Source organism: Cibotium barometz, chromosome 16 (assembly GCF_041138505.1).
Source record: "Cibotium barometz isolate CiBa-2024 chromosome 16, ASM4113850v1, whole genome shotgun sequence".
NCBI lineage: Eukaryota > Viridiplantae > Streptophyta > Polypodiopsida > Cyatheales > Cibotiaceae > Cibotium > Cibotium barometz.
The window spans coordinates 56404208-56425153 of NC_141061.1; the positions used below are offsets into that span (position 1 = coordinate 56404208).

The window sequence follows — 20946 nt, forward strand, 5'->3', positions numbered from 1 at the left end:
CACATTGGAGGGATCTAGTGGGGTAAGATTTTTATGTGTGTTACTGTCTGCTACCTCGTAAGACTTGGGCAAGGGTATCCTAGTGCACAGACAACCAAGGTGTTCCTTATCTTATACTCCATGTGGGCCCATTTTGCTATGGCTCGGCCATATACATAAATTGGGCTCCATCTATCAAATTAAAGGTATCTATAGGAAAGGGGGAGGGGGACTACCAATGATACATGAAGGTAGATGAAAAGGATATCCTCTTTTGAGCTCACAAGCTTGCCATCTTGGTTATCATGGACTCATCCTTCAAGATCCATGTGGCAGGCCAATGGCTAGAAGTAGGAGATAATGTATGTGATGTGCAAGTCTCTTAGGTGGTGAGAGAGCTCTATCCCCTATCCATGAATACTAGAGGAGACAGACTTTGGGATCCACTCATGTGTTATGCTACTACACTAAGCGGTAATGAGAAGATCATTCTGCCACTCTCTAGAGTGGCTGGTTTGGATTGTTGAAAAATAAGACAAACTCAAAGAGGAGTTGTAGTCCCTACAAAAGCGTTGCCATCTATTGGAAAGAATCTAAAAAAACTATAGTCCATTGGCTATCCTATAACTCGAGGAGAGCCACCTGGAGACTTTGGGGGGAGTGTTCTCACTAGAGTAGTAGCGACCATCATCACCTATTAGCTTCGAGAAGTGAGTTTATTGGGATGGAGTCTGCCTCTAGTGTTTACTCCCTGGTGGTTACCAGGGATTTAATATTCACGTGATCACAAGATTTTTTGTGATAATAACACATGTGAACAGTTATTCACATGTTCTCATGTTACCATTCATAAAATAACAGGTCACTTGCCATTTGGGAACCCCTTAAAAGCTTGGCTACACATGGGAATAAGCTATTCACATGTTCTCATGTTACCATCTTCACATAATAACAGGTCAGTGGTCACCTAAGAAGATTTTTTATGCCCGACAAAGATTATTTTTTTAGGCCCTTGTGAAAGCTTTGTGAATATAACATGTGATGACACACACTCACACTCTCTCTCTCTCTCTCTCTCTCTCTCTCTCTCATTAAGGCTTAACAATACGAAGTAAGGAGAGAGGATAGAAAGTTCAGCAAGTGACCCAGCTCTAAACTATCTAATTAACTAGAAAGTGACCTTAAGAAGGTGGCTTTGAAACCAGGCGTAAAGTCATGATCTGCAATAAAAAGTTAAATCTGATCACAAAATCATAGGAATAAATAAAGTGATAGGTGCTTCAATAGCTTCTATTTTTTACATATCAGTAAGAGTTCTAACACATTTCCAAATCAATATACAATTTTTTGCACATCGTGAGGTTTTGCTGCCGGCCATCTGTACTGTCCAAGCCCGACCTTGTGCCTAAGAGTAGCAGTGAGCACCATTTTTATGTATCACACTACTATGTGTGAAAAAGGAAAGGGATACTGCAAGAACAATTTAATAATCAACATGAAGACCTTGTGTTTGTGAAGTCCGCAATTCAATAAACTTTCCAGGTACTTTCAAATTTCCAGCCAAGCCAAAAAAAATTAAAAAAAAATATAAACTTTCCAGGAGGAGAGGACCTTGTTTTGGAGATGGCCTTGTTTTGGAGTTCAATTCTCCAAGTTGGCTTACTTGTGTGGAGATTAAGTTGGCAACTACTATGGCTATGAGCCTTCAAAGTTTCGACGCTAGGTGGATATATAAGCGCTGATTGCAGTATAATAATTAATTGCTTGTGTGGTCATTGTTCCCTCCAGTTAGTACATGGAGGAGGAGGGAGGTTAGGGTTCACAAATTTCCACACGATCAGATACAATCCCTCGGGGACAAATTGTCCGGCCTCCTTGTGGGGGAGCTGATCGTCATTAGGATTTAATCGTATAGGGGGAAGGTTACTGGCCGCCGCGGCCGGTGAGTACCGCCGGCGGCTGCTGTAAGGTGAATCGGTACGATCATCTTGATATTCTGTGGATTCTAGGCGAATAGCTGCTGTGTGTTGTTGCGGTTTGGATATTGATGTGCCATGGATAGAAAGCTTCACTTGATTATCATTATGCTTAGGTCGCTGCTTCGGATCATCGATCGAATGCCTGTCGTCATGATTTACGCCCTGCTGCTGCTGATCTGCGCCGATTGTCTGCTGAGAATCGCCGGTTTTAAGCTCCTTCATCGAAGCTAAGGAACGCTTTCGTCTGGCGTGGGTGTGCCAGAAATTCTTCACGTCGTTGTCGCTTCTGCCGGGAAGAAACGACGCTATCTTCGACCAGCTGTTGTAGAAATAGACATTAATGATACTGCCATCAGGGATGTGCCATTCATGTGCCATTTCGCGGGCAGCAAGTTGCAACCGAGAGCTAGCTATGTATGGAGTTAATCTTAATTTAATGCGCCGTAATGATGAGTGAGGCACGTTGCATCATTATTAAATAATGGTCGGTTAATGTATATACCTGTTGCCGAGATGTCTGTGAAGTCGTAGGAGGAGTTGGGTTTCGAGAGGTGAGAAGGGGTTGCGCTTCAAGCCAGGCCGGAGGTAGTTCACCCAGCGAAGCCTGCAGCTCTTGGGGCTTCGCCGCAGACCTACAAAAGTACACCACCATTCGCTTGATGACTACAACTCAGTACAGTACACTGGACCCTAATTATCCATGATGATGGTGAATAGTTAAAGCTAATTAGCAGCTGCAGGTCGTCATGATTAACTACCAGTGTTCCTAACGACTTCGTTCCAATTGCCGCTGCCATGTTGCTCCACGTAGCGCTTCAATGTGTCATCCTCGTGAGGAGACCACAAGCTCTTCCTCATAGGGCTCGTGTCGACGTTTTTAGGGCTGGTCACTGGTGTTAGAACTTAGGGTTAAGCGAAATATTGTCTTGTTGATTGCATAGTAGCTGGAGCGGTGCAGCAAGCAAGCTGACAGCTACAGACTACAGTCTGCAACAACTAAGCACTGCAACAAAGCACACAAGTGCAGCAAGTTGGCATCATGGCAGCACAAACAAAACCTGCAACAAAACACACAGGTGCAACAATCGTAGATATCGCATTTGCTCTACAGTTCTCAGACGAGCATATTGGCCAGTTGCCTCAATAAGATGTGATTGGCCAGCTGCCTCAATAAGAGTAGGGTGGGCCGGCGAGCTCTACGAATGGCTCTATCATCTTGGCTTTTCCTGTTGCATGTACAATGCTATTCGTCTACTAGACACGTTTTTTAATACTATCACACATCTCGAATCCCTGGAACCTGGTCCTCCTTCGTTAGCTTGTCCGTCCGTTCTTGAGTGATCCTCCTTCGTTAGCTTGTCCGTCCGTTCTTGAGTGTGTTTGCACGACCTCGAATCTTCCTGGCTACACACATACATGGGCCATATACAGGCCACCGACCGACATTATAGAGTGGACAATTACATTGTTTTTCAGGTTGGAAAGGTGGAGGGGGGGATATAATACAATTTGTTGATGTTACGACATCAAAGCATGCTTCATTTTTGATGGGGGCACCCTACGAGTTTGGTGAAATGTAGCAAGTGTTTTTTTATTTTAGTGTCATTTTAGGATTTCAGAAAAAGTCCATTTATATATATTTACACCACTCCATAGATACGAGCAATACATCTATACGAAAACCTAGCATGTCTAAATTCCAAAAATAAGCATGTCCTAAGTCTTGGGCCGCACAAAATCATGGCCCTCCAGAATAGCGTACTTCATTGTTGTGTTGTAAAGCGATGTATACTTGTAGCGAAGATTCATATTGGCATCACCAAGCTCATCATCAAAGACGTTAATCAGGTTGCTTCACTCCCAAGCTTGCCATCATCATTTATAATTGCTTCTTTCTCCACTTGCAAGAACCATATCATCAATGTCTTCACATTGAGTAATTTGTGGCATCTTCATAAAATTCCACATTGCTACTGCTTGCCTATTGCTCATTCCATGTCCTATTCCATTGGGATGAAGGATAGTATACTTTGCCTATGTGAATCATCAAGCCTATTCCTAATAACAGAGAAAAGCACACCTAACCCCAAGCCAACAAGCACACCTAACCCTAACCTAACTCATAATAGAGACAAGCGTACCCGTAAAATAACAAACAATGGCTTCAACCATAAAAATGCCTCAAGTCTATTTTATGTAATGTTAAGAAAGCTTTTACACATGATGTTAAAAAGTGATCAAACTACTCAACTCTGTCCAATTGGTATAAAGAAAAATTTGGGCAAGATTTCTAAATGAAAATTGGGTCATTTACAAAAATACAAAGAAAACCATCAAAATGGCTTAAAAAGTTCTTAACATACTTGATTTTGAGGGGCTTAAATAGTTCTTAGCATACATGTAATTAAGAAAGTGTGCATCCACTAAGTTATTCCTTCATCACAAGGAATGTCCTCTCTCTCTCTCTCTCTCTCTCTCTCTCTCTCTCTCTCTCTCATAGCACACGAGAATTTGTTAGATTACCATGCATGAAAATGATAAAGATAGCAACCTTTTCTAAAAACATGATCTTTAACCAAAATAGAGATGAAACATTTTTTTTAAACACTGGCAAGTGGTGTCAGATTCGTTTTGTGTGAATAACAGCCAAACCGTGAAGAATCTCTGAATGGTCCGAATGCGGACTTTGTTTGTAAGATTCCTCCCCAGCCTCTTAGGATGTCCAGTATCTTCCCCTGTAGTCAAATCCCTCTTCAAAAATATAAAAGATCTTGTTTCTACCAGTTTTGGCCGAGAGAGAGAAAATCTTCTAGAGAGTGGTAATTGAGTTTTTAAATATTTTTGAATGAAAAAATATCTCTTCTTATTAAAATAAGTTTCCCCGACACAGAAGTTCAAAAAGATTTTCAGAAGGTGCATTAAAAATCAAGTATAATCTGTTCAAGAGGCCTTATCTTGAGGCTCAAGATTTTTTCATAATTTTAAATTAAGGTTCCTATGGGCCAATAAGATCAATCCATGTGTGGGGAGGATATAAATCTAATTTGTAAAAAAAAAAAAACCCAAAAATGAGTAAATGCTCACATAAGATGAAGAGTTGACTATGTACAAGGGTTATTAGTAAAAAACTATGAGTATTACTTGAAAAAATGAGATATTTTGGGTATAATGATTCCATTTTGACACATATGTAAGGAAGGGGAGTCCCTTCAAGGAGGCGCCTACTTCACATGCTTGAATGAGTTTTAAACTAAAAAATAATGTGATATTTTTATCTCTCCTCTCTCTTGGATCAAACCAAATCAAAAAGGATTCAAACCGAATAAAAAAGGAACCAAACCAAATAAAAAAGGAACCAAACCGAATCAAAAAAGGAACCAAACTAGGTCCAAATCTGGTCCAAATTCAACCAAACTGAATTTGAAAATTTCTAGAAATCAGTTGGTCTTGGTTAGAGACTCCCTCTCCTATAAATAGAACCTGAGCTCTTTGTAAAAAAAAATAAGAGAATTATACTATGCCAGTATTATGCTGAAATAATGATAATTTTTACTATTCTCTAAAATTCTCTCCAAATTGAAGAAATTGGAGCTTCCCTTCTTCTTCAATCTCCATTGGTGGTTCCATCAGCATACCAAACCAATTGATTGGTTGGGGTCCGCTACCGTGATCAAAGAATCAAGCAATTTATAAGGTAAAGTGTGAATTTTCATCTTTTTCTATAATTTCTCCATATTTCTCTCTTCTCAACCCCTCTCAAGCTTGAGAAGCTTAATTAGAATGGCTTTTTAATGCTATTGAAGTTAATTGATGAATGGTAGTAAGGACATACATAAATTCCCAATTATGCTTACTTTTAATGGTTTTTATGATTTTTGTCTTCTCTAAAATGATTATGATGTTATGCCTCATTGAAAAAAGGCATTCCTCTCTCTTCTTTAGTAAATCCAACCATTCTTTATCCTAGATGAATGATTAATGGATAAAATCAAGTTTTTCATAATGTTTCTCTTTGATAAGCAGAAAATGTTTACATTAGAATGATTTAAATACTCTTGGTGAACTTCTAATTAATTTTAGAGAATTAAAATTTAAAAATGGTCAGCCATACAAAGGAGGTTATGGCAAAATTTTCTAAAATTGTGTAAAATAAGTTTTACTTTTTTATTCAAAAAGAGTAATTCCCATCATATATGTATTCTTAAAGTGTTAATTTTCATCCTAGGTATAAGAAAATGCATACTAAAAATATTTTATTAAAAAAGTGTTACTTTCTTTAGAATTAAATTCCATGCATAGAAGGAAGTATGTTGAAATTGTTATTTTGATTATAAAAGTGTGATTTTCATCATAAATGATTTTTATGCATAAATAGATGCATAAAATCATTCTTTTATATTAAAAGAGTGATTTTCATCATAAATAGGCAAAATTCCATTGACCAAATTGGGGCAATACTTTTAGAGTGATGAGACTAATGCAACCCTTTCCATCACTATGAAAGGAATCACAATAATGGGAGTCCTAGACAGTGGCACATGAGTGAGTCTAATCACCACCAAGAAGTGTTGGGAAAAGATGGGTAGACCTCGTCTTGAAGACATTGTTGTTAAGATGGTTGATGTAATAATTACCAAGCTTATTGGGATGCTACGAGATCTTAAGGTTAAAGTGTTGAAACATCGAGTGAAGCATACCTTCATTGTGATGGATTTTACCAAACAACTCAACTCCTATGAGATGATCTTAGGATGTGCTTTTATGCGTGAAGCTAAGATGGTCCATGATTGGGCAAGGAGCCATGTCTACTTTGCAGTTTGATGACTCAACCCTTAGAGTAGATCTTGTGAGTGGTCGCATACATCCTAGGGGTAGTGGTGAAAATTTTAGAAATTCATCCATGATGTTCCATTGTAATACTGCTTCACTTGTAAAAAAGGATACTAACACAATCCTAGATAACAATTCAACCTACAAGCCATAGGATACTAACACAATCCTAGATAACAATTCAACCTACAAGCCATAGGATACTGACACAATCCTAGATAACGATTCAACCTACAAGCCATAGGCCATAGACGAAGGAGATGATTTGAATTGGATTCAAATGATGGCCACATTAGACACATGGGTTAAGTGAGGAACAACATGGGTGACTCTTGATGGTGGGCAAGGAACTAAGGTTGTACCATTGCGAATGATAAGTGCCATACACCCAAACATTCAAGAAATTAGGTAGTATAGTGAGCGTGAGTCCACATGGGAAAAAGACTCTAATTCAACAACCTCTAATTCATACACCTCTAAGGAAAGAGTCAGAAACTATTACCAAAATGAGACCACAATAAACATTGGAGGTTGAAACTGGCACAAATGACATTGAAACTGAAATTGAGCCAAAAGAGGAAGCTTTTACAAACCAAGAAAATGGAAGAAACGAAAATATTATAAGGAAAACAGAGGCTTGAGACTTAATGAAAGAACAACCGCATTTCAATGGTTATAATACGTTGGGGGCAATAGACGTTCATCAAAATTTTATAGAAAAGTCATGTATTGTAGACCACCCCCAATTAATATAGCCCAAGTGAAAGTCTATGATGAACCAAAATTTAGTCATGGAGCTCGAAGGAAATGAAACTATGAGCTAGCATAAAAAGAGTGGGAGGCTGAGGATGCAACCCCCAAGGCAAATGAAGAAAAGGAACCAAAATTTGACTTGCATAAACATTATAAGTCTTACATGGTTGGGGATCGCAAGTTCGTGTTTGAAAACCCCAAATGTGATTATGAGGACGGAGAAGCCTATGACGGACTTGCAAATGTCAAAGTAGACTTGGTTGAACCTTGGGAACTAGTCTTTATAGCAAAAGACCTCACCCATAGGTAGGAAGCAGAACTCATTGCTCTCCACTTAATTTATAAATCCTAATTGTCTAGGTGGAATTTTGGTGAAAATTCCTCTTTTGTCACCAAAAATTAATTCAATTCTTTCTCTACTTAAATACCATAAAAATTCTTCTTTTAACTAAATAGCAATATCCTTTTTTTTAATAAGCTTAAAATTCTCTTTTTCTCATTTAATGATTGGATTCCAATTGTCATGGGAATTTCTCTTTTATCATAAAATAAATTTATCTAAAATTCCTTTTTAAACTAATAAAAATATCCATTAATTCAAATAAACCAAGAATTCCACTTTTACCATTTAAATGATTCAATTCCAAATTGTCATGGGAATTCCTCTTTTATCATAAAATAAATTTTCCCATGCATAAATTTATCTAAAATTCTTCTTTAAAATTTAAATAAAAATATCCATTAATTCAATTAGACCAAGAATTCCACTTTTACCATTTAAATGATTGAATTCCAAATGTCATGGGAATTCCTCTTTTATCATTTAAATTTTCTCATGCATAAAAATAAATTTATCTAAATTTCTTCTAAAAATATTCATTATTTTAATATATCAAATTTTCTATTTTTCCATTTAACTACATGGATCTCCATTATCATGGGAATTCCTCTTTTTGCATAAAAATAGAAATACCAAAAATTTCTTAGAATAATATCTTTAGATATTTTATGTGGTTAAATCACTAAATTGGTATTTACCCAAATTAGAGTAAATGGAATAAGAGTATTTTCATTAAAATTTGATATTCTCATATAAAACCAATTCTTAATCTATTATGGTTAAGGAAGAAATTCACAAAGTTGGATATTCCTTATACGGTTAGAAGTTCAATAGATGTTTATTTAAAGAAACTACTTGGAATCAAAGTTAGAACTAAACCGAATAGTTTTGGTTAGACCACTACTATGAGAGGGACGGTCAGCAAACTACTTGTCCATCTCTCGATCTGGATCAAGCAAAAACCTCGTGAGACTGATTCCAGTTATTTATACAAAGAATAGACTACCGTTGAATTAACTAGTTTTCCCTTGACCGAAATCACCAAGAATCTAGTTGGACAGTCAGTCAAATGATGGGTAGATTACCCTGATGAGAGATCAAGCATTCTCATTATGAAGTTGGGGATGAAGTAAAGAGGGTTTTGTAGAACCAATCTTAAATTGGGAATTTTACTTGCATAGAATCTCTGTTTTCTTGTGAAGGAAATTTTTACACCAGAATGTTGGAGGAAGCATTTGGTATTATATGTTTAATCTAAGAAGAGGCTTATTGCAACAACTGGCAGGGAGTCGTCGAGGGACGTCGCTCGTGACAAAGCCTGCCGAGGTCTTGACCAGTGTCTCGATACGGTTAAAATGGTGCGCCTCCGGTATGATGGGCGAGGATCGACAAAGCTGTCCCTGAGTGAAGTGCTAGGACACCTAAGTAGGATCCTAGAGGGTTCTGACCAGGTGATGCACGGGCTCGCAGTTGCCAGGCATGCATGCATCAAGGAAGATTCGGGGAAGATTCGGATGGACTAAAAAGAATGACTTTTGTGAATCAAATTTTGATATTGGATCTTGTTGGTTGGCCAGCTGGTCAACGAAGAGTCCAGATGACATATTTTGTAATACAATGGACTTAGAATTTTGGAGGATGATGATCAATAATATTATGATTTTCATTAAAGAATTGTTTTAAAGACAACCGATTCTGTTATAATGGCAATTTAATATTGGGTGTGTATATGGTATGCCTACCTTAATTTTTGCATGAAACGCCGGCTAGGGGGCATGGGAACTCTTTTCCTCTCGGTACCCGGGCAAAACATAACCAAATCCTTATAAAGGAATCCCACCAATACAGTGGTTAGGCGGTTGGCTAACCCATGGGCTGGATCGGGGGATTCCTGTGATACCATTAAGTTACGATTAGTTAGATTAAGTCCTGAGAAGACCCTTATTGTGTGGGAGGGATTCAGCAGTTGTGCCTCATTCAAGGAGAAAAAAAGCGGTGATTCTATGGACCAAGTGTAAGTCTCTTCTTTGACCTGACCATATGACTTCAGGTTTGGTCGGATCAGTTTGAATAGTTAAGACCTTGATCCGTTAGATTAATTCTCCCGTTTGAAGATTTTCCCTTGAGGAATCACCCATGCCTTTTGGGCGAGGGAAGTTTTTTCGGGCTCGGTTTCGGAGGAACCGCCGAACTAGTCTCTTGTCCGGACATCCATGGGCGAGGCCCCGATTGTGGATCCCTGCCTTGTGCGAGAGGCTGACACTGCTTCCACCACTAGCGCCCTCGGAGGGGGTGGGGGTCTCACAATCTTGGAATGCGGACAGCTAACGGTCATGAAAAATGAAAGGAAATGAAACTCTCGGAATTTGAATGGTAAAAAAAATAGATCCAAAAGGCCAAAGGTTTCAAGATATTTAAAAAGAAATTATGAAAATGATGATTTTTTTAAAAGCTTTGATTTAAAGATTTTTTTTTAAATTTCAAATTAATGTGGGGGGGGAGGGGCTGGTTGCCGCCGCCAGCCATGGGAAACCTCCCTCCCTCCTTGGTTGTGCGCGCGAATGCATGAGGGAGAGGGAAAGAAGCAACTCTTCTTTCCCCTCCCCTTCTCTAGCTCATAACCCTCCTTCACCACTTCTCTCATCTCCTTCTTCTTTTCCTATGTCAGTCAAGATTATTAACCACCAATCAAGTTATTAATAATTAATCCACTTGATGAATTTTCATCCTCATGAAGGGCTTTCAAATGTGAGAGAAGGGAGAAAATCCAGAAAAGAATGAAGAAGCTATCACCATGCACAACACGGAAGAGAAATTGATGAATTAACATGCTACCTCCAATGATTTTCAACAGAAAATTGGCAGAAATTTACTAACATGCTTGCGGGAAACCATTTAAAAATGCCTAGTTTACCATAAAATGCTCAAAAAAGTCCTAAATAATTAGGAAAATTTCCTAAAAATTTGTAGAGATGTAGGGAATCCTTTCTACCAAAAAATACCTGCAGTAGCATGTGTGGTATTTTGGTAAAAATTCTGTAAAATGCTTATTTTAACCATAAAAATAGAGAAAAATAGCATTTTCACTCACGGAATTTTCTCGCATCGTCGATATGTCCATCCAAGTAGAGAAGCACCACGTTTTGACTACCATATTGACTTTTCGAATGTGTAAGACACCAAAACAAACCATTAAAAAATATTTTTTTACTTAGTAAATGTTAAAATTTACTTTAAAAATGCTAAAAATTTGGTATAATGAGAGAATTAAGAGGAGGAAAAACATCAAAAATTAACTAGAGACCGCTGTGATATGACTGTTAAAACCCCATAGATCTCTCTAGCTCTTTACTATGCATAAACACATAGAATCCGGGCATATACTCATCCACCTGACCACCCCTCAGCCCAAGGGTGCACACATTAAAGTAATGAAGAACCACATTCCTAACCTTGGTGTCCCATACCACCAAGAGGTATGTCTTCAATCCAGTAGTACATAGCTCTAGTATGAAATGGCAAGAGAGTAGATACTATGCTCTACACAAGAGAACATCCCTTGAGAGAGCCCCATGCTCCTATTATATAGGAGAGCTCTCACAAGTGACTCTTGACTCTCCATTTCCATGTGTGACCCTTGGTTGCTTGACCCTAACCCCAACCCAAGGTTAGGTCTAACCCTTGTTCCACTAGAGCATGTTCCCATGCTCCCATTCTCACATGCCTAGGGTGGGTTAGCCTCCTAGTATATGCACATAACACTCACCAATCTAAATTCTAGGGCTCCTCATTTGTGACCTTATTAGGTGCACAATTATTAAAGTACAATGAGAAGTGAGGCACAAGACTCAATTAGAGACATGCTAGAAGAGGTAATGATGAGTAGACAATACGAAAGAACATTAACACAAGCATGAGTCACATCAGATGATCTAGACTGTAACATACCCATCTTCATTAATAAAGAAATGTCCATGTAATAGATGAATTTATGAGTTTTTATGGTATAAAAATCAACGATTTTATTAAATGAGCCATTTCTACTTAGAATCTTCAAATTTCAAGCCCAAATTTGAAATTTGTGTGTGCTTTTACCCTAATATAGGATTTTACAACATCCAAAACGGACACCAGATCAAGCTTATATGTGAATTTTAGTTATTTTTAGTTTAAAAATGACGGCCTTTAAACCTTAATAAATGCACGACCGGGCGTCCGATTGACGGACGATCTGCACCCCAATAACCAGGGGAACATCCCGGATATTTTCGCTAAAAAAAATTCGTGGCCCTCCCCCAGCGGCGGTCTAGCATGCAAATCGGTCGAGGTCGACGACCCAAATTTGGGGACCCCACCCCAAAAAGAATCGTACACACTCACCAAGGCGCTCGTAGAATGGCCGTGCAAGGACTAAAGGTTGGCCACCCACTGTGTGGTTCACATGCACCGCTATATGTGGTTCACATGCACCGCTATATGTGGACACCCATGCTACCTCTGACCAAATAAGGTACATGCGTACCAGCCCTTTTCCTGTTCACCACCACCGTACCTTTCCCCAGGCCCATGATACAGACCACTTGGAGAGACAAAAGACTCTTTACACTTGTAGCAAGAGTAGCATGATCCATGTGTAGCTCAATCCAATGGGATTTGCATCCCTTTCGGAGCTAGGGATTCAACCCGTGCCGGTGCACGGAAGCTTATCCCTTTCGGGAGAGAATGCTATGGACACCACTACCTTGACATAGACAAGCTCAATCTTGCCATAGCTCATTCACTCATCATCCCACTCATTCATACATCCAATACAAGAAGAAAGCTAAGCTAATGCATACACAAGCTCAAAGCACACTTCATTCTCAAGCACTTACTTCCCTAGTATGCACACAAACCTTGAAGCTTAATGGAACTTGAAATAAACATGTATTCTCATTCACTACTCAAGCAATGCCTTGCCCATGGATAAGCTACAAGCTATGGAGAAACTTAAGCTTGAATCCACTACCACACAAAGCTTAATAGAGAATCCACAAGCATCAACAAAGAAGCATGCACACTAGAGAATAGAGATGAGAAAAGAGAAAAATATCATCTCATTGCATTGAATTAGAAGAGCATTGCTCATACAATAGTGTAGATGGGGAGAGAGAAGAGCTTGCACCTCTATGAACAAGAGGGAAAGCTAGTCTCAAGAGAGCTCAAGCATGAGTTTAGTCTATTGTGTATGTAAGCTCTCAAATGAGCCACTATTTATACCAAAACTCCAAAAACTCGCAAAACTTCCCATGTGGGATTATTCTCAAGCCCACTCCCACTCCCACACTCACCTACAACTTGGAACTCTCTACAAGAGCCCTAAATAAGAATGTCAAGTGTCTCCTTTTCCTGCTTCCATCTTTGTGTTGCATCCTTGCATTGATCACCACTTGTCATGCAACATTCCCCCCTTCCTATTTTGCGCACGTCCTCGAGCACGTAGATGCCAAGGAAGAGTAGAATCTCCAGTGTGTACCTACAAGCAAAATGATAGGTGGTTTGTGTGTTTTCTTTCTTTTTTTTTCTTTTTTTTTCTTTTTTTTTCTTTTTTTTTGAAAGAAAAAGTACTGATAGACAATAACAAAACAAGCAATTTTACTGAATAAGACATGGCAATAAATGTCCAATTAGCTAGAGGAAGGAAACATTGAAGCAGTGTAGAGATTGAATAGGTTAGTTCAAGCCTTAATAATTACTACCTACAGCTAACTAAAGTAAATAATGTTTTATGCCAAATGTATTGTTCTTTTCCTAGAAGGCAAAAGACAACAGTTAATCGAGGGACTATCAAAAGTAGTATACCTAGCCTATGCTAAGTCAAAAATGTCGGTTCAACACTAATAAATCTAACATAATTATGTAGTGACGACAGACTCTTGATATTGCTTAGTGTTAAGGTTTAATATTTTAAGCACGACGACGACCATCCTGGATTAGACAAGCATTTCTCTCGGTGCCTTTCTGTCCTTTTTTTTTTTTGGACAGGGCTCTCTTCAAGAGTATGTTTGCGCACCCGCGGTATGGCTATTCCTTGCTACACAAGGCATTGGTCTGGGAAAGGTATAGACCTCCCTTGCCTACCATGAATAACAAGGCAATAGGCCACAAACATATACACTTTTCTTTTATTTTTGTCATGCCAATTTTTGTTATGGAAGGTTTATTAGATTGTCCCTAAGCAATGTCCTAGTAAGGGCAAGATATCCACTGACGGTCCTATGATTAATTTAGTCTCTTTGTCCTAGGTCTGGAACTCTACCTTTAGCACAAAACACTAATTACTTTGTATTGCTAAACGGGTAAAAACAATTACGGTCAAACTTACACTATCAAGTCTAAAGCTACTAAAATGCTATCCCTACTCTAGACCAAAGGAGATGCATATTGCCATGCTTAGTAAAGTGAAATTTATAAACAATTAAGCAACAAGAAAAATACAAAAAACATTAGAGATTTGCATGAGTTCACCTGTTTCTGTTAAGGCGCTGATTGGTGAAGAATTGTTTACACTTGATTGTATGACTGTCAGTTGCGGTACTGAAGCGGAAGATGTAGTTTGGTGCTTGTATCTATTTTATTCCAACAAAACAAACTAAAGAGAAAGAAAATTAAAAAGATAAAAAATAAAAAACATTGGTGCTTGTATCTATTTTATTCCAACAAAACAAACTAAAGAGAAAGAAAATTAAAAAGATAAAAAATAAAAAACATTGGTGCTAAACACCGGATTTGGCCGAGGGAAAAAACCCAATGGGAAAAAGTGTCCTGGCTTCTAGTTCTTATTAAGAGAGTACAAGTGCTAGTCTTGCACTGGGGGTGGATGTATGTTTGCATTCTCAGGTGGGTGAACATCAATAGCTTCAGGATGTAAAGATAACCCAGAACGTAATCCTACCCATGGAGAAGATGGCAAGGGAAGAAGTGCATCTTCACTAACATATGGTATGGGCACAGTAGGAAGGCTAAAGAGGCACCTATGGTTTTGAAACCATTCTAAAGATTCACTCACATTGAGCCAAAACTGACATGTAGATTCCTGGGGAAGAAGAACCTGCAAAATGGGAGGGGTTAGCAAACGAAGGGTGTCCTCGCGCCATGTTTGAGCTCTTTCCTCTTCCGGGAGTCTTTGTTGGTTAGGTCCACGTTGCGGCATCATAATTGCCCAGAGATTATGTCGTTGAGGTGTGACCCCCATGATCTGCTGCATCATACTAGTGCCATAGCGACGGAAGTATGTGCGACACTGCCAACATATATGGGAAGCATTCCCCAATACCATACGAGCACAATCGTGACAGTGTGGAAACGGATGATGTTGCTGGTAGTATAACTCCACAAATTGTCTTCCACAACAATCCTCACCCACTGGGGCATAAAAATATCGGGAGTGCGTCTGAAAAGGTGCAATGCTGTAGCCCCCTTGATGGTCAGGGTGAGTGCTATCTAGGTCCAAAGATGGACTGCATGTGTCGAGCCAAGTCTCCATTTGGTTATTCTACACAACACATAAGGGAGTGTTCAGATTTTTTTATTTAATGCAAGTTGAACGAAGAATGCTAGTATGTACAGGCATGATGGAAATAGAGCTAATAGATTCGATAGATGAATTGCCAAAAAGTAGCTTTTCTAGCATGAGAGCTCTTTCAAGAATGAGTTTGTTTTTGGATGTAACATTATGCAAATTGTTTGTGGGGTGTTGACATATGGCACAGGTTCCTTTTTGTTGGACTCTTTTTGGTACCCATTTCAGAGTACGTGTAAGAGATTGAAGTTTAGTCGGAGGTGAGATTTTAGCGATAGGCATAGGAAATGCATTGGGACAAATAGGAGGAGGTGTGAATGGAGATGTTTGAACACTTCTGAGCTTTGGCAACCATATGGTAGCTGTGTTCTTGCCATCCCATTGGGCTTTCAAAATTTTCTTGGGTCTTCAGAGTGCCCAACTCTAACACCTATGCTTGTAGACTTATGGCTGGTAATGTAATTTGATTAGGAAAAGAGTAGAATACTGACGACATTTCAAATAGTTGGAGTTGTAGGAAGATTGCTCTTTCCTTGATAGTCAGGGAGTCTACTTGTGTAGGAGCCTGATTGAAAGTTGTCGGTTTTGTAAGACAAACTTTGACGTTGCTTGTGTTTTGAGGAATAGACTCTGAACTTGATTCGGTTGCAATATCCTCCTTCTGATGTGTTGCCTCTGAGATAGAAGTGAGTAAAGGTACCCACTTGCCTTTTTCTTCCCATGTCAGTTTAGAGTATCCCTTCCTGTTCGAGACCTTCTGATGATGTCCGATTGACGCGTCAGCTTGTGTTTCCACCTGGACTCTTTCAGGCTTGGTAAGGCGTGGTTTCCAGTATTGATTTGGTTTCTGTAAGTGAGGTGGTATTGACTGCTTTTGTTCTTGAGTAGATTCAGGAACATAATTATGTTTTGTTGCAGTAGCCCCTGCATTCTTTTTTGGTAGCCATAAGGTAGTAGCACCCTTGTAGTAGCCTTGTGCTTGAAGAACCTTCTTTGGGATCCACCGTTGTTGAGTGGTCATGTTGGAGGTGAAACTGTTGGCTCTGGTGAACCTCCTCTTTAGCTTTGTATTCCTTGGATGTTCCTTGGCAGCATTGGGTCTTGGCTTGCAAGCTGGTTTAGGTAACCAGATTTGAATTCTAAGTGCTTCCCCCCTTCCGTAGCCTTGTGCATATAAGAAAGATGTTGGCACATGCCATCCCTGAGTATTGTCATTGTCATTATTCACCCAAATCATTGAATCTTTTGAGGATGTCTCTATAAGACAAAACATTGCAGTCGGATCCCGAATCTATAAGTGCAGACGCTGCAAAGATTGCTCTTTGAGTAGGGATCCTTACATTAATATGAAAGGGATCTACAAAGTCTTTATCATCATTCAAGTGGATGGCCATGATAGCTGCCTTGCGACGCTCTCGTGCTAGTGCTACTCTAGCCTTAGTTTCTTCTTTTGCTTAACTTTGTAACAGAGCTTGAGCTTTTTTACGTGTCTGACTAGCATGTATGCATATCAGCATATCATCTGTTAGAGGTTCTTCATAGCGCTTCAAGCGGCTACCATTAATGAAGTTAGTCATTGGCTCTCCGTCTAAGGTTTCCAACCTTACTGCACCACTCGCACTAACCTCGTTGATCACAAATGGACCAAGTCCTCGCATTTTCAGCTTATGTTTTTGTTTCTTCAATGTGTAAAGCAACACTAGATCACCTCTCCTGAAGCGACCTTTCTTCACATGCGTATCATGCCAACGCTTTTGGCATCGTTTTTCAGCATGCATGCCAATGACTGCCAATAGCCTGTCTTCATCTAGCCTCTCCAATTCATCGATCCATGTAGAGAATTCATGATCCATCCACTCAAGTTGTTTTGCAACTCAAAGTGTAGGTACAATAAATTCTATCGGAAGGATAGCATCCAATCCAAAAACTAGATTGAAAGGTGTCGTACCTATGGACGTTTTGTAAGCAATTCGGTAAGCCCATAGAACTGAGTGAAGTTTCTGTTCCCAATCTGTTCTATGTCCCTCAACAATCTTTGTAAGCGCAGTGCAAAGAGTCTTGTTTGTGCTCTCAGCTTGACCATTTGCTGGCGGGTGATAAGGCACTGACCTCTTATGGATGACCATAAAGTCTTCCAAAAGAAAGGTAATGACTTCATTGATAAAATGCACACCTTGGTCACTGACAATCTCAATAGGTAAACCGTAGCATGTAAACACATGTTCGTATAAAAACCTTGCAGTGGTCCTAGCATCGTTTTTTACTGTGGCTTTTGCTTCTACCCACTTCGTAAGATAATCTGTAGCTACAATGATATACTCAGCATGTGTATGGCATGCTGGTGGTTTAATCGGTCCCACAAAATCAATTCCCCATTTGGCAAAAGCTCTAACCCCCATAATTGGTCTCAATGGCATGTCCTCATACTTGGTAGGAGGTTTGGCTCTTTGACATTGATCACATCGTTTGACATACTCTATTGCATCATGAAAAAGTGTAGGCCACCATAGTCCTGACCATAGTATAAGTTTGGCAGTTGTTTCTCCAAAGAAATGTCCACCCCCAACTCCTGAATGTGCATGAGTTAATACGCTAAGGTAGTCACTCTCACAAACACAAGTCCATAGGTTTCCATCTTTGCCCCTTTTGTACAGCTGGCCTTCAATAATCTGAAAACTCGCTCCTTCTACCTCTATGGCTCTCTTTCTATGCCTAGGCATCTTATCGTCCGTATGACCCTGCGTCAAATACTTCACAATGTACGAACTCCAATTGGGTGTTGTTGAAATATCACATAGAGTCACATGAGGAATGGGTTTCCTTTGTTGAAATATCACATAGAGTCACATGAGGAATGGGTTTCCTTTGTTGACAAATTTTACAACTCCGTACGTACTCTTCTGTATCAGCATGAAGTGTTGGTGGCCACCAATATCCTTCCCACAAAACTCTTCTAACCGTATCCTTTCCAGAGACACATCTGTCTCTCCTAAGCTCACGTGGACATATGAGATAATCTCATCATATTGATCAGGGTCAGGACATAGACGAAGTATTCCATCTTTTCCTAATTTATACAATCGTCCACAAAGAAGCTTATAAGGGGCACAATGCTCTAAGGTCATTATCTTTTTATTGGTGGGACTAATGGAGTTAACAAATCTTGTCGTTAAAACTTGAATGATGGGTTCTGCCCATCTTGGTGCTGTCTCAACCAAGAATAGCGTAGCGTCAGGAATATCATCATCTATACCAAGATGATCAGCTTGCTGATGCATTTTTTCCTTCTTTACCGCTACTTCAAATTCAAATTCAAGTAGAATAACAAACCAGCGTACAATCCTTCCGGTTGCACATGGCTTGTTCACAAGGTAAAGCAAAGCTTGATGATCTACAAAGAATGTAAATTTGTTGGCCAAAAGGTAATGCCGAAACTTCTTCACACAGCATAGATCATAGCTAAGCCTTCTCTTTCCGTGGTGGTGTAATTCTTTTCAACACTATTCAACTGGCGGCTAGCATATGAGACTGGAAAGTCCATTTTGTTCTTGCCTTGTTGAGCTAAAATACAGCCAATTGCAAAAGCCGAAGCATCTATATGTACGTGGAATAAATTATCCCAATCCGACGACCTGAGAATAGGTGCTGTCACTAATGCTTTCTTCAGCTTTTCAAAGGCTTCTTCACAATCCTCTGTCCATTCAAATACAACAAGGAGTGCATACAATGGCCGTGCTATTTCAGCGTACATGTAGATAAATCTACGATAGTAGCTGCAATGACCCATGAAAACTTGTACCCCTTTTGCATTGTAAGGTCTAGGTAGCTCAACAATAATAGCTATCTTTTTTGCATCCGTGGATATACCATTCCTAGACACAATGTGGCCTAGAATCTTCCCTTGCCTAACCATAAACTTGCATTTATCAGGGTTAAGGCATATGCGATACACTACATTTCTCAAAGATTTTTTTGAGATGCTCAATGTGTTATTCTCTGTCGATGGAATGCACACACAAGTCATCCATGAATATTTCAAGAAATAATCGCAGGTATTCTTTGAACGCATGGCTCATCAACCTCTGAAAGGTGGCTGGAGCGTTAGTCAAACCAAAAGGCATGACTTTATATGCAAACACTCCCCATTCTATAGCAAATGCGATTTTTTGTTGATCCTTGGGATCAATAGATACCTGGTTGTAGCCCAAAAATCCATCAAGAAAACTGTATGCCTTCTTACTAGCTGCCCTCTCCAATACATGATCAGTGAGTGGAAGCGGATAGTGGTCCCGGACAGTAGCGGCATTTACTTTCTTTAGATTGACACATACTCGTAGTTCCATTCTTCTTAGGTACTACCACAATCAGTGAAACCCATTCTGTATGTTCAATCTTATAAATAAATTCAGCCGCTAACAGCTTGTCAATCTCTTCTTTGATCTTTTTAGCAAAATTATCGGTATATGTGTAAGGACGCTGCTTGGACGGGTTGGCATCCTCTCGCATGGGAATTGTATGTTGGCAGATATTTGGATCTACCCCCTTAAGGTCTTTGTAACTCCAAGCAAATATATCTCGATACTCTCTCAGAGTAGAGATTAGCAATTCTTCCTCCGCTTGGGTTAAGTCTGTGGCAATCCACACATTATGTGGCTCTTCGCTTGGTTCTGCCAGGTCTATTTTCTTGGCGTCCTCACAGGGCCATCATAGGAAACTCCTGGTTTCTCGGGTTTCTGTCGAATAGGTTGTTGCAAGACTATTTTTCGATATTGTATGGTGAATTTCTTGAAGTTTGAGGGGATATTTGTGGTATCCTCTTCTTCCATGAGTCATCACTCATGGAAGACCATGCTGCTTTTAGCATTCTCTTCCTTTCTTGCACTAGAGCTTTACGCTCCACTCTCGTCATGGTGCTTTGTTCAGTCTTGAATGAATGCACTGAAGCCTTAGATTTTAGCTTCGGTTTCCTTTTCCTCTTCTTCTCCTTCTTGTTTAGCTTTTGCACTAATTGAAAGCCGTATCTCCATTTCATCTCGTCTTTGATGCAATCATCAGCTCTCCCAAGTAGTACAAGTACTTGTTCTTACCTACAAAGGTTCGAGGTGGAATAAAGTCTCCTTTATCCACATCTTCTCTTTCTTTTTGTTGTTGTCTCTTTTCCTTGTCTTCCTGTTTGCAAAACTTCCGGTGACTTGCAAAACTTACGTTTTGGTTTGTCACTAGGAATACTCAGCAAGACCTCTCTGCCCTTTAACAATAATCTTATCTTCTCTAACTCTGATTCAGGGACTATGGCATCGTCATTAGAATCCTTCCCATCAGAGGATTCTAAGCATCTATCCTTATCTCCTTCGTCAACTCTGTACTCACAAGAGGGGATACTTCCTCTATAGATACCATATTTCCTAGCAATAATGATTTGTTTGCTTCATACCTAGGGGCTTCTTGAGGTTCCTCTGCATAGATCGGTCTTAGCATTCTTACGGGAATAATGTCATACCCAT

General features: G+C 39.4%; 1 protein-coding gene across 1 annotated transcript; it reads right to left on the minus strand.

The window, feature by feature from the left end:
• Positions 1-1596: 1596 nt before the first annotated feature.
• LOC147630765 (uncharacterized) lies at positions 1597-2816 on the minus strand. The gene is made up of 3 exons (XM_086810045.1): positions 2717-2816; positions 2461-2590; positions 1597-2277 (listed from the first exon to the last, which is right to left on the minus strand). The coding sequence occupies exons 1-3, from the start codon at positions 2814-2816 to the stop codon at positions 1752-1754; spliced, it is 756 nt and encodes a 251-aa protein (XP_086666171.1). The 3' UTR covers positions 1597-1751.
• Between the last annotated feature and the right edge of the window lie 18130 nt (positions 2817-20946).